General features: G+C 38.8%; 1 protein-coding gene across 1 annotated transcript in view; it reads left to right on the top strand.

Moving 5' to 3' along the window:
- Positions 1-13,102, top strand: part of ELP2 (elongator acetyltransferase complex subunit 2) — a gene marked incomplete in the record, with an annotated part of 749,242 nt that overhangs the window by 360,636 nt on the left and 375,504 nt on the right. Inside the window, 1 exon segment of the mRNA XM_053714582.1 lies at positions 5,346-5,477. Coding sequence (XP_053570557.1) covers positions 5,346-5,477 — 132 coding nt within the window.

The following is a 13,102-nucleotide window of genomic DNA, read 5'->3' as shown; positions in this document are numbered from 1 at the left end:
GGAATGCAGCTGTGGACTCTTCCCGTCAGAAGTATTTTTTATTAATAGATGTATTGCCCTATAAGAAAAACACTGATTGCTTTTGAGATCAATGGTTCCCACAAAGAACATCTGGTTAGCTTGGGCAGCAGGTTGCTAGTGTCCTGGGGTATGTTTTTTTATACTTTTACATTAAAACTTTTATTTGAGTGTTTTTTTTACCATTTTCAGCCTCTCTGAGGCACTTTTCCAGGCAGTAGCCCTGCCTGTCACTGGAGAGGGGTGAGTATCCACACAGCAGCTGCCAGGGGGTCACTTAGGGGCATTTTATTAGTAAGTCTATGTTAGGGCCTAGGTATTACCTTACCCTAAAAGTACTTTACAGGTGTCAGGGGGGGGGGGGTAAACTGGTTAGTGTAGAGGGCCCTTTCCCATTTAATTTGATCACTGTTATCCCTGTTATTTCGTACTCTGCTATACTGTGAATTTTGCACATAATGTAACCCAGTGAATCTGTCCCGACTGAAACTATGTCAAACACTATGGAAGAGGGTCCTATAGATACCTCTCCCTGTACATTTTTATGTCTGTTTTGCAAATCTGTTCCAGTTAACCAGGTCAATCAACTTTGTGATAGTTTGTGTACCTCAGGTTCTACATGCAAATCACCCATATACCTCTACTTCCTCTAAGGAATTATGTCATGTATATTTTACTCACAGAGCCTTTACTGACTTTACTCCAGAGTTTAAAGATAATTTACACAGGGCTATGGCAGAATATTTAGCAGCTATCTTCAAGCCAAGTAAGCATAAACTCAAATCTGGGGATTTACCTCACTCCTTGACGTGAACATGCAAACTCCTTCCCCTGAACCTAAAATTCCTGTCATGCTTCAGAGCTCTGACTTTCAGGACTCAAAATCATTCAGTTCAGATGGGGAAGTGTATTCTGGAGGACAGGACCCTGTTTCACACCCTGAATTGAATAATGCTTTCAGATTTAAGATGGAACATATTAACACCTTGTTACTTAGGGTACTGGGAACTCCGGGTATTTCTGAGGAAAAACTTGCTGAAAACAATGCTGTAAATCAGTCAAATGTTGTTTTTAGAGCTCCTCCTAATTTTCAAGAAGGTATATTAGGTACCGGGTTTGGTTTCTCACTATATAGCCAAAGAATGGTAAAAAAACCTTTATTTCTTCCAGGTTTAAGTGATTGTACCTGGTTCCAGAGCAGAATGTGGAATTATGGGAAACAATACCTAAGTTTGATGAAGGATAGCACCTGTTTTTGGGATCCGATGGACAGCCAAATGGAGTCTTTCATGAGAAAGCTCTTTCTTCAGTCAGGTCTTCTGCTTAAACCAGCAGTATCCATAACCTGTGTGGCCACAGCAGGTGCTGTCTGGTTTGATTCTCTATCCAAAATGGTTTCTGACAAATCATCTGCTGAGGAAGTTCAGAATTGCATAACATTACTTTAAATGGCTAACGCTTTTATATGAGACGCAGTAATGGACATCATCAAGATTGATGCCAACAACATGTCTATGGCAGTTATTGCAAAACGGGCCTTATGGATAAAATCATGGTCAGCAGACAATTTTTCCTTTCAATGGAATATCCTATTTGGTTATGATTTGGCATTTATTATTAACACTGTTACTGGTGAGAAAGGAGCTTTTCTCCCTCAGGACAAGAAATACAAGATAAATAACATGCCAGGTTCAGTTTTGTTCATTTCATCCCTCAAGAAATAAGAAGTTATCCCTTTCTTAGAAGCCGGAACCTTCCAAGCCGGCCTGGAAGCCTGGTTCTTCATGGGAAAAGAAAAAACAGTCCAAAAAGTCCAACACCAACACTAAATCATGCTTAAAGGTGTGGCCCCCAGACCAGAATATGTTCTGGTAGGGGGCAGACGGAGTGTTTTTCAGAAGGCCTGGTTCCAGTTAGTTCAGGACCCTTGAGTTTAAAGCATCATATCCCAGGGTTACAGGATAGACTTTCCCTCCAGTCTTCCTCGAGGACAATTCCATCTGTCTCATGTTCCCAAAAAAACCTGTGAAGGTAGCTGCCTTTCAGCAATGTATTCAGGATTTAGAGGATATGGAAGTAATTATCACAGTACCTGTGTCTCAACAGGGTCAAGGATTTTACTCCAATCTGTTCATCATTCTTAAAGAAGGAAGGGACTTTCAGACCTATTTTAGTTTTGAAAACTCTAAACAATTTTACCCTTAATCCAACAGGGTAATTCATGTCTACTATAGACCTAAAAGATGCAAGCCTGCTCATCCATATCCACAAGGACCATCATCAATTCCTAAGGTTTGCATTCCTAGACAAAATTTTTAAATTTGTTGCCTATCATTTTGTTTGGCTACAGCTCCTCACATTGTCGCAAAGGGGATAAGGAGCATTGTTGGGGGGTGATCAGAGCTTAGGGGATCTCAATTGCCCCTTATCTGGACAATATCCTAGTACAGGCCCTTTCCTAGCCTCTTGCTATTGCCCATACTCAAAGGCTACTTTCTTTTCTTCAAAACCACGGATGGAGAATCAATGTTCCAAAGAGTTGATTAACTCTTGCTACAAGGGTGTCTTTTCTAGGAGTCATCATAGATTTTGTCATGATGCATCTATTTCTGATGGACTCACTCGGAATCAAACTTCCGAAGGCGTGTCTTTCCCTGCAACATGCTTCATTTCCATCAATAGTTCAATGCATGGAGGTAGTGGGTCCTATGGTTGCGGCTTCGAACGCTTTTCTTTTTGCCCACCTCCACTTGCAACCCCTTCAATTATCTATAATCAATCAGTGGTCAAATGATTATCTGCAATTTGTACAGCAGATTGTTCTGGATTTGTCCATCAAACTATCTCTCTTGGTAGATACAAGGTTCTTCTTTGACACTTCTTTCCTTCACCCATCATGGGCTTTTGTGGTGAGACGCCTGTCTTTTTAGAATGTGGCGTGGTCTGGAATTCTCAAAGAGTGCAAGGAGGTTGGTCCCCTCTGGAGGCGAGGTTATAAACATTCTGGAACTCTGAGGGTTTTTTCAGGCTCTTCAGTCCTGGCTCCTCTTTAAAAGAGGAAAGGTTCAACCATTTCCAGTCATACAACATCACAGCAGGTGCCTACATAAATCACCAAGAGGGTACCCGCAGTCCACTGGCTATGCAGGAAGTGTATCAGATTCGGTCTTGGGCAAAGAGGAATCGATGCTTCCTATCAACAGTTAACATACCAGGAGAGTGGTTTCTCCATCTTCGATCAGTTAGTGATAAAATGGGGTCTACCAGACATAGATCTGATGGCCTATTATTAAAATAACAAGATCAAGAGATTCAAAGGCTCAAATTATAGACGCCTTGGTATTTCCATGGAATTTTCATCTGCCGTGTCTGTTTCCTACGTTTGTTTTTTTTCCAAGAGTAATTGCTCTAATCAAACAGGAGTCAGCTTCGGTAATCTTAATTGCTCTAACCTGGCCCCACAGAACATGTTATGTGGATCTAGTGCAGATGTCCTCATTTCCTCCATGTCTTCTTCCTCTAGGCAAGATCTGTTGTCTCAAGTATCTCTCTTTAATCGGGATCTCAAATATTTAACGGTGTGGAGGTTGAACACCTAATTTTAAAACAGAGGTTTCTCTGATTCAGTTATTGACACTCTGATTCAAGCCAGAAAATCTGTGACACAAAGAATTTAGCACAGAATCTGGAGGACATATTTTGAATGGTGCTCGTCCAGAGGGTTTTTCTGCTAGCTCCCAAAAAGGTGAAATCTCTGCTTTATCTGTTCTCTTTCATAGAGAGTTTGTTAAGCTTCCTGATAATCCGACTTTTGTTCTGGCACTAGTAAGAATTAGACTAGTTGTGAGACCTATTTCTTCGTCCTGGAATTTGAATCTAGTTCTTTTATATTGGAAAGTGCTTTTCTTGTTCACAATCTCCTCAGTTAGGAGAGTTTCCGAGTTATCAGTTTTGTCCTGTGATTCTCCATTTTTTAGTTTTTTGAAAAAATAAAGCTGTACTTCTTACTAATAATGTTTTTCTTCCTGAGGTTTCTTCAGAAAATGTCAATCAGGAAATTGTTGTTTCTCCTTTGTGTTCAGACCCTGCTAATTCTAAGGAATCACTTACACAATCTTGAAGTTCTGTTCAAGCTACTAAGGAATTTAGACAATCTTCCAGCTTGTTCACTACTCTGGGACCTGTAAAGGGCAAAATGCTACTACTGTCGCTTTGGCCTCGTGGCTCAAACATGTAATTTTCAAGGGTTACTTGGTGATGGGAGAGTCACCTCCTAAGCATATAACAGCTGGTGATGGGAGAGTCACTTCCTGAACTTTCAAACATGATGCATTTTTGGAGCAGATTTGCAAAGCTGCAACATGGTCTTCTCTGCGTATCTTTTCAAAATGTTACCGCTTTGATGTTTTTGCTGCTTTGCAATCAGCTTTTGGCAGGAAAGTTCTTCATGCCGCAGAGTCTGACATATAAGAAACTGCCAGAAAATTGTCCCACCCTTTCTGTAACATGGATTATCTGCTTGGGTATTAATCCCACATGTTATGGAGCCCTATGGACTATCATCATTTTGTGAAAGAAAACATAATTTATGCTTACCTGATAAATTATTTTCTTTCGGAATGATGATAGTACATAGGGTAAATTTAAACGGACGGGACCTATTTCAAAATTTTGTTTAGTCATCATAAACACCTTGGTAGATGCTCTGATCTCATATTTTGACAGTCTGCCTCATTGTTCCTTTTGTGGATTGTACCCATTGGACCATAAGGTTGCATCCTCTTTTAGCAAGTTTTTTTGTATTTTCATCCTTCTGTTCAAGTAGCTGGCTTGATATTACCTCAATTTAGAGGCATCTTCTTCTACATGTTCATGTGCTTTTACTCAGAACATAAACAAAGGTATTTAACAGTAAACACAAACTCATGTTTGAGTGTAGTATACTATATTTCCATTATGCTTATCTGTAATGTTCAGTTTTACCAGTTTGTGTTTAACTATTTTATAATAACGTATAATTGCTGCTTCATTTTCAGATGTCTTACATTCTTTATTTTTGTTAACACAACTTGCATTTCCTTGTGGTGTTTTTTTTAAATAAACTTAGTAAAGTTTGTATTCAGCCATAGAATACTTTATTTTTATTAATCAAGTCAGGATTACTGATTTATTTTATGTAACTTTAAACATAACATCGGATTCCAGTGTAAGATTTAATCCTGCTTTAATTTTTTTTCCTTTAAAGTTTAAAAAAAATAAATTTATAAATCTTGATCTATCATTTCTAACTTAATCTATCATTTTTTTTCTTCCTCCTTAAACCAAAGGTTCGTGTTGGAGAGGTTGGAGGAAACACTCTGGGATTTTTTGGCTGTCAGTTCAGTCCTGATAATTCTATGATTCTTGCTCACGCCTTTCATGGAGCTTTGCACTTGTGGAATCAGAATCCTGCAAAACCAGTAAGAAATCTTCAAGTCATAGATCTTGCTAAGTATTAAAGGAATTACATGAGATTATGGAAGGAGCATCCAATTACTCCATTGTGGATACAATTATGTGAAGGGAAAAACTTTTTTTTTTCCCAATTTAAATGCTTTACGAGGAAAAAAAAATCTATCAAAAGATACATTATAGTCCAAAGGTTATTCATCCTGAAATAAGGATTTGTTTTAATAGTGTAAACATTGCAGCCATCAATATATAGTGGGTATTGAAATTAATTGCATTTTGTTGCTTTGCAGCCTGAAATAAAGACAGACACAGTTTTTGTTTATCCTATTGTATTTACTCTGTGCAACTTATAACATCCAAGTAAAGGATATAACACTAAAATGTCAGGCAAAAATAGACCATTCACAAACAGAATCACTGAGTTGGAAAAAGGATCACCCCTTGTGTCAGTATTTTGTTGAACCACCTTTTGCTTTAATTACAGCCTTCAGTCTGTTGGGATATGTCTCTCTATATTTGCCCACACTTCTTTACTGGTGACAGTTTGTGGACTGCAGTCATGACACAGATATTCAATGGGGTTTAAGTCTGGGCTCTGACTAGGCCATGCAAGGAAATTCACCTTTTTCTCCTTCAACCACTGTGTGGTCATTTTGCTGTGTGCTTTGGGTCATTGTAAACCTTCTTCCCATTGACAACTACCTGGCAGAGGACAGCAGATTTTCCTCAAGAATTTGACTGTATTTTTCCCCATCCATTATTCCTTCCTGCTATAGTGCCTGCTGCAGAGAATCGCCCCCATAACAGGATATTACCACCTCCATGCTTTATTGTAGATATGCTGTTATTTGGATGGTGAGCTTTTGTCAGGTAGCAAGTTTTCTTACTAATTGTAAAGTAGGTTTTCTGGATCACAAATGCAGAGAGTACTGTACGGCAGAAAGAAGAGATGTAGGATAGAGAGAACAAATATCAGTGTTCTACTGATTTGTATGTTACAGGAGAGAGTGCTATGTATCAACCTGTAAATAGTTAATGATGTTACAGTTCTCTTTGAGGAAGTATCTATGAACCACGTTAGTCTGGGTAGATGCTAACAGGGGATAACTGAGTCTCTTGTATAGCAGAATAACAGTGGTAGTAGTGGTGGTCTGATTGTTCCAACCTCCGTTATGTGTGACAGAAGTAAGACGATACACAGTAGCCTGAGGTGAATGAGTCAGTGTAACAATCTGATAATGACGTAGCAGAGTGGGCGTAGACGTCTAGCTACACTGCAGAGATACGGAGAGTTGCGTGGTATGGTGGGCGGTAACACCCGGAGGATGGAGCAGCTGTATTCTTTTGTGTCAGGACTGACGTAAGCTCTGGGGTGGTCCTGCCCGGCTTCGGGGATTTGAGAATATAGTACGTAACTGACAAATATTGTAATGTGATACAAATGTTGTCTGGCAACAGTGGATTTGTATTGAGAGTGAAAGAGTTCAGAGTATACAAGGGTAAGAGCAGAATCGTAGTTAGTTCTCAGTGAGAATGGCGCTGCAGCGTTGCAGCAGGGATTGTTTCTTTCCTCTATTTCTATAATCCTTAGAAGGCTTTTAGTAGAGAACCCCAAATAACAGGATGGTGGATAAGTCGTAGTGAACTCAGCAGAGCTCTAGGATAGAATGATTATCGGGGGTTGAAAAGTTGGAGCCAAAGTTCTTTTCAGGAACAGCTTGTTCAGACAAGCAGCTAAGCTACACAGCTAAACAATAATTGGCAAGTTGAGTAGGGGATTATAGCAATATATATATGGAAGCACTTAAAGGTATATACACCATTAAGAAGAAACGTGACACCTTTATTGGATTTCCTCCAGACATATCGTTTGGTGTTGAGGCCAAATAATTGAATTTTAGTCTCATCTAACCATGACACCTTTTTCCATGTGGCCTCAGAATCTACTAGGTGTGTTATGGCAAAGCTCAGTCTTGACTGCATGTGGCCTGTCTTGAGGAGTGGCTTTTTTCTTGCAACCCTCCCATACAAGCAACATTTGTGGAGAATGTGTGATATTGTTGTCACATGCACACAATAATCATTCTTTTTCATAAATTCTTGCAATTGCTTCAGAGTTGCTGTGGGCCTCTTGGTAGCCTGTCTGACCAGTTTCCTCCTGGCTCTTGCAGCATCCAGTTTGGTGCAACGTCCTGATCCAGACTGGGTCTGTGTTGTACCAAATACCTTCTGCTTCTTAAAAATAGACTTCATTGTGTTTCTAGGCAATGATAAAGCCTTTGATATTTTCTTGTATACATCTCCTGACTTGTGCCTGTCCACAACTTTATCCCGGAGATCTTTTGACAGTGCCTTGCCACCCATAGTTGATGGTGTTTGCTTTAGATGCACTACCAGGGACTGAGATGCTCCAGGAAAGATATTTTCATGTTGAGCTAATCAATATGCCCACAGCTGATCACAGTTGAAGGTCAAATGTCTTTGTGTGTGCCGTTGAGAAGGTAATTAGCTACACCTGATTGAGTTTACAAGTAATTGTAGGATGGGGTGATCCTTTTTCCAACTCAGTGATTCTGTTTTTGAATTGTCTTTATTTTTGCCTGACATGTTGGTGTTATAACATCCAAGTGAAAGATACTGTATAAGTTGGGCTAAGTAAATACAACTTAATAAACAAAAAATGTGTCTGTGTTTATTTCAGGCTGCAAAGCAACAAAATTTGATTATTTTCAAGGGGGGTGATTCTTTTTAATACCCACTGTACAGCTGCACACTATTTTTTTTTTTTTTTTAATTAATTTAATCAATCCATTCACAATGTTATGCTCTCCAAGTTGCTTCTATAAGATTATATTTTCTAAAATAGATTTTTTTTGGTTTTGTAGATCAGCAAACTGTAAACTGGAGTCCGCAGATAGCATGCCTCTTCTTAACAGCAAAAATGTTATAAAATAAATATACATAACTGAAAAATACCTTAAAGGGACAGTCAAGTCCCAATTTTTTTTCATGATTTAAAAAGAGAATGTAATTTTAAACAACTTTCCAATTTACTTTTATCACCAATTTTGCATTGTTCTCTTGGCATTCTTAGTTGAAAACTAAACCTAGGAGGTTCATATGCTAATTTCTTTGACCTTGAAGACTACCTCTAATCTGAATGCATTTTTACCACTAGAGGGCATTAGTTTATGTGTTTGGTATAGATAACATTGAGCTCATGCACGTGAAGTTACCTTGGAGTGAGCACTGATTGGCTAAAATGCAAGTCTGACAAAATAACTAAAATAAGGGGGGCAGTTTGCAGAGGCTTAGATACAAGGTAATCACAGAGGTAAAAAGTGTATTTCTATAACAGTGTTAGTTATGCAAAACTGGGGAATGGGTAATAAAGGAATTATCTATCTTTTTAAAAAACAAAAATTCTGGTGTTGACTGTCCCTTTAATATCATTGTTCCTCTGCGAATATATGTACACAGAATCAAATGTACACTAAATTCAAACATACTTTCATGATTCAGATGGAGCATGGAGTTCGAAACAATAAAATACTTTCATTATCAAAATGTGCAGTCTTTTTATACAACTACAAATTAAATTAACTTAACTATAGACAAATATTGTTGGCTGACACAGTGCATTTCTTTCTAAGGTGGTGAGAGACCATGATTCCATAATGTTTTGAATTCATCACCTGGCCACCAGGAGGAGGCAAAGACATCGTACACCAAGAGCTTTAATATCCCTCCTACTTCCATTTACCTCCCAGTCTTTCTTTGCCTCGTTAGGAGCAGGTAAAGATATTGGTGCACAGGATTTTATTTAAGAATTTAAGGAATACTGATCCCACATTCCCCTCTTAAAATGAAACATGGAAGATAGGGGAATAGGAGAGTACGGGTTGTGCAATGTAATTCTTCTGTGGTAGTCATTGTCACAAGCCTGCCACAGTTGTTGCTGTGACTGGTCCTTTAGCCTGCTCCTGTCTGGCCATCTAGATGTGCTCCCTCAGTTTATTCACTACTGTCTAGTACAGAACTTAATGGGCTTCTCTACTGAATCCTCATACTACATCAGGGTAAAATCAGGGAAGTAGGCATTGTCTGGGTAAGTACCTGCATATCTCACACAGTCCACAGGGTAAGATCCCTATACAAGGAGCAGGGGGACACCTTTATGTTTTATTTTGGGTGTATTTTCTAGACTTACACTGATATTTCTGGGATTGTTTATCAAAATTATATGCAAACGTATATGTGTTGCCTAAAGTATTTACAGTACACATTTTAATTGTTACTAAAAGTGTTACTTATATATTTGTTATATTTTTAATGCTGTGCTTCAAAACATTTCTCAAAACTTTAAACATATCTATTGCCTAACGTTGTTACAGTACACCTTTATTTATTACAGGTGGGTTACAAGTAGAACTGTCCCTGCTGGACTTGACCCTTTAGAGGGTAGATTAACAGATTTTATTTTTCCAACAAACAAATTTGGTTATGATCTGTGCTCCTGCTCAACTTTGCAGTACTTGCTTAAATTTTGTTTTACAGTCTCGGATATCTTCTCAATACTACTTTGGATGGTGCAACTGATTTTACCCCAGGATTTAAAGATTACTTAAAGTCTACTATTATTGAGGTACTACTGCTATGCTGCCTTCAAATGTAAGCACATACGTATTTCCTCTTACTCTTCTGCTGGAGGTGATGATTCTTTTGTCTCTGCTGCTGCCAATTCAGGTCAGATATCTGTTTCTGATGCCTCTATCTCCTCTTCAGAAGCAGAGTTTTTGTTTGATGATTCGTTATCCAATTCAGACCAGTAATCTGAGGAGGCATCTTTTGACATTTAAAGTTGAGTATATTCGTGCTTTACTGAAGTAGGTTTTTTAGGATCCTAAATCTGTTTAAGATTAGGCTTTTCAACAATTGGACATTATTTTCAAACCTATATCTAAGACTGTAGATTTTTCTGTCCCTGCAGCGGTTTTAGAAATTATTTCTAAGGAATGGGACAAAGCAAGGGTTCTGTTTATTCCTTCACCGAAGTTTAAAGGAGGGTTTCTAGTTCCTTCCACTAATCTAGAGCTTTAGCTAAAAGAATCCCAATCCCTTTAGAGGGATAGCACTAACTTCAGAGGTCCAATGGACATGAAGTTGGAAAGCTACCTCAGGAAGACCTTCCTTCAGGGGCTTTATTATTTCAACTAGCTGTGGGTATCACTTGTGTTGCAGGTGCAGCTTCTCTCTGGTGTGATTCCCTATTTAATTTGTGTACGTTGAATCTTCTTTAGAAGTTATTAAGCTTGGTAATCTCGTTTGTGATGTGGTAATTGAAATCATTTGCATTAATGCCAAGAATATGGTTCTTGCAGTTCTCACTAGACTGGCTCTATGGCTGAAATCATGGATTGCAGACAATTGTCTTTATCTTTCCATGTTAGATTCTGTTTGATCCTGATTTGGATTCCATTGCTTCCACTGCTACAAGTGGAAAGGAGCCTTTTTACCCCAGGATAAAAAATCTAGATCTAGAACACTTGTTAATAATATAAGCCATCAAGGCCTGCATATTCCCTCACTCATGCAAAGGAAGGCCTATGCACTCACAACACCCCATAACTATAATGGCTCAGAGGAAAACCACTAAAGGGGATTAAGGACCTAAAACTGATTCAAATGCAGCAACTAAATTAAATTCATAATTCACCTAGATCCTGTGGTCAGACAGTGTATTTCTTGCTGAACTTTCCCCAACCCAGTTTCTCTGGGGATGCCGTTTTGGGCTGGGATGTGGTCTGGGGTTCTCGGAGATAGCAGGGAGTATGATTGGTAACCTTACCTCCTGAGGAGACCTGTGTTTTCAGGGAGCTTTAGGCTGGCCTTTTCTAAAGTTAGTCTCTTTCATTCACTTTCAATCCAATAACATTACAACTAGAGCCTACATCAGAGATTTACTTGATGAATTCACCATATTTTACAAATTCTCCAATATGGATTGGACAAGGGTTTGTCTTTCTGTCCTACTACATAGAAGATTTGCTCATCTTCCAGATATTCCAATCCTTAGTTCAAGCTCTAGATAGGATCAGACCAGTTTTCTAATTACTTCTCCATGGAATAATAATTTTGTCTTAAATGTATTACAATTTGAACCCATGCATGCATTAGACCTTGGAAGGTATTGTTTCTATTAGCCATTTCTTCAGTCAGAAAGGTCTCTGTTTCTCTTGTAAGGTGTATCCAGTCCACGGGTTCATCCATTACATGTGGGATATTCTCCTTCCCAACAGGAAGTTGCAAGAGGACACCCACAGCAGAGCTGTCTATATAGCTCCTCCCCTAACCCCCACCTCCAGTCATTCTCTTGCAACTCTCGACAAGATAGGAAGTATCGAGATATGTGGTGACTTAGTGTAGTGTTACCTTCAATCAAGAGTTTGTTATTTTTAAACGGTACCGGCGTTGTACTGTTTTACTCTCAGGCAGAAATTAGAAGAAGAATCTGCCTGGAGGTTGATGATCTTAGCGGTTTGTAACTAAGGTCCATTGCTGTTCTCACGCATAACTGAAGAGTATGGGAAAACTTCAGTTGGGGGAACGGTCTGCAGATTACCTGCTTTGAGGTATGTTCAGTATTTTTTATTTCTAGAGAGATGAATAAGTTCTAGAAAATGCTGACAGAGCCTTGTGTATTTGAGGTAAGCTAGATGCAGTGATTTAAAGGGACACTAAACTCAATTTTTTTTCTTTCATGATTCAGATAGAGCATGAGATTTTAAGAAACTTTCTAAGTTACTCCTATTATCAATTTTTCTTTGTTCTCATGCTATCTTGATTTGAAAAAGCAGTACTGTAAGCTTTAGAGCTGGACCACTTTTTGTTCAGCACCTGGGTAGCAGTTGCTGATTTGTGGCTAAATGTAGCAAACCAATCAGCAAGCTCTACCCAGGTGCTGAACTAAAATGGGCTGGCTCCTAACCTTTCATTACTGCTTTTTCAAATCAAGATAACATGAGAACAAAGAAAAATTGATAATAGGAGTAAATTAGAAAGTTGTTTAAAATTACATGCTCTATCTGAATCATGAAATAAAAAAATTGGGGTTAGTATCCCTTTAAAAACGACTGGGATCATGCTTACAAAACAGGGTAATACTCATGTTTATACTCATATTACTTAGTGACAAAACGTTTACATGTTTCATAAATAGGATGTTTTTTCTCTGAGGGAGATGAGTCTTTATTTGGGGCCTAGTTTTCCACATGGCTAGTCAGATACTCCTAGGAGTATTTTCTTAAGGCCCCTCTGACATCCAGTACATGGTGGGAGGGGCCTATTTTCGCGCTCTAGATGCACAGTTTTCCTTCAGACTGAGAGATCCAGCTTCCCTAGAGGAGTCCTCTGGCATCTGAGGACCATTATAAAGGGTTTATTTCTTCTCTAAATCGTATTTGAGGGCAGGTAGGAGCCTCAGCAGAGCTGTGGCAAGGTGCTCAACTGTCTTTTACCGGTGGTTGACGTTTTTTAAATCCGGTTTAGGGGCTAAGGGGTTAATCATCCATTTGCAAGTGGGTGCAATGTTGCTTTAGTTCCTTACACACACTGTAAAAATTTTGGAGACTTT

This window comes from Bombina bombina, chromosome 5, assembly GCF_027579735.1.
Source record: "Bombina bombina isolate aBomBom1 chromosome 5, aBomBom1.pri, whole genome shotgun sequence".
NCBI classification, from domain to species: domain Eukaryota; kingdom Metazoa; phylum Chordata; class Amphibia; order Anura; family Bombinatoridae; genus Bombina; species Bombina bombina.
The sequence above is the reverse complement of the archived record's forward strand: the minus strand, read 5'-3'. Positions and strand labels throughout refer to the sequence as shown.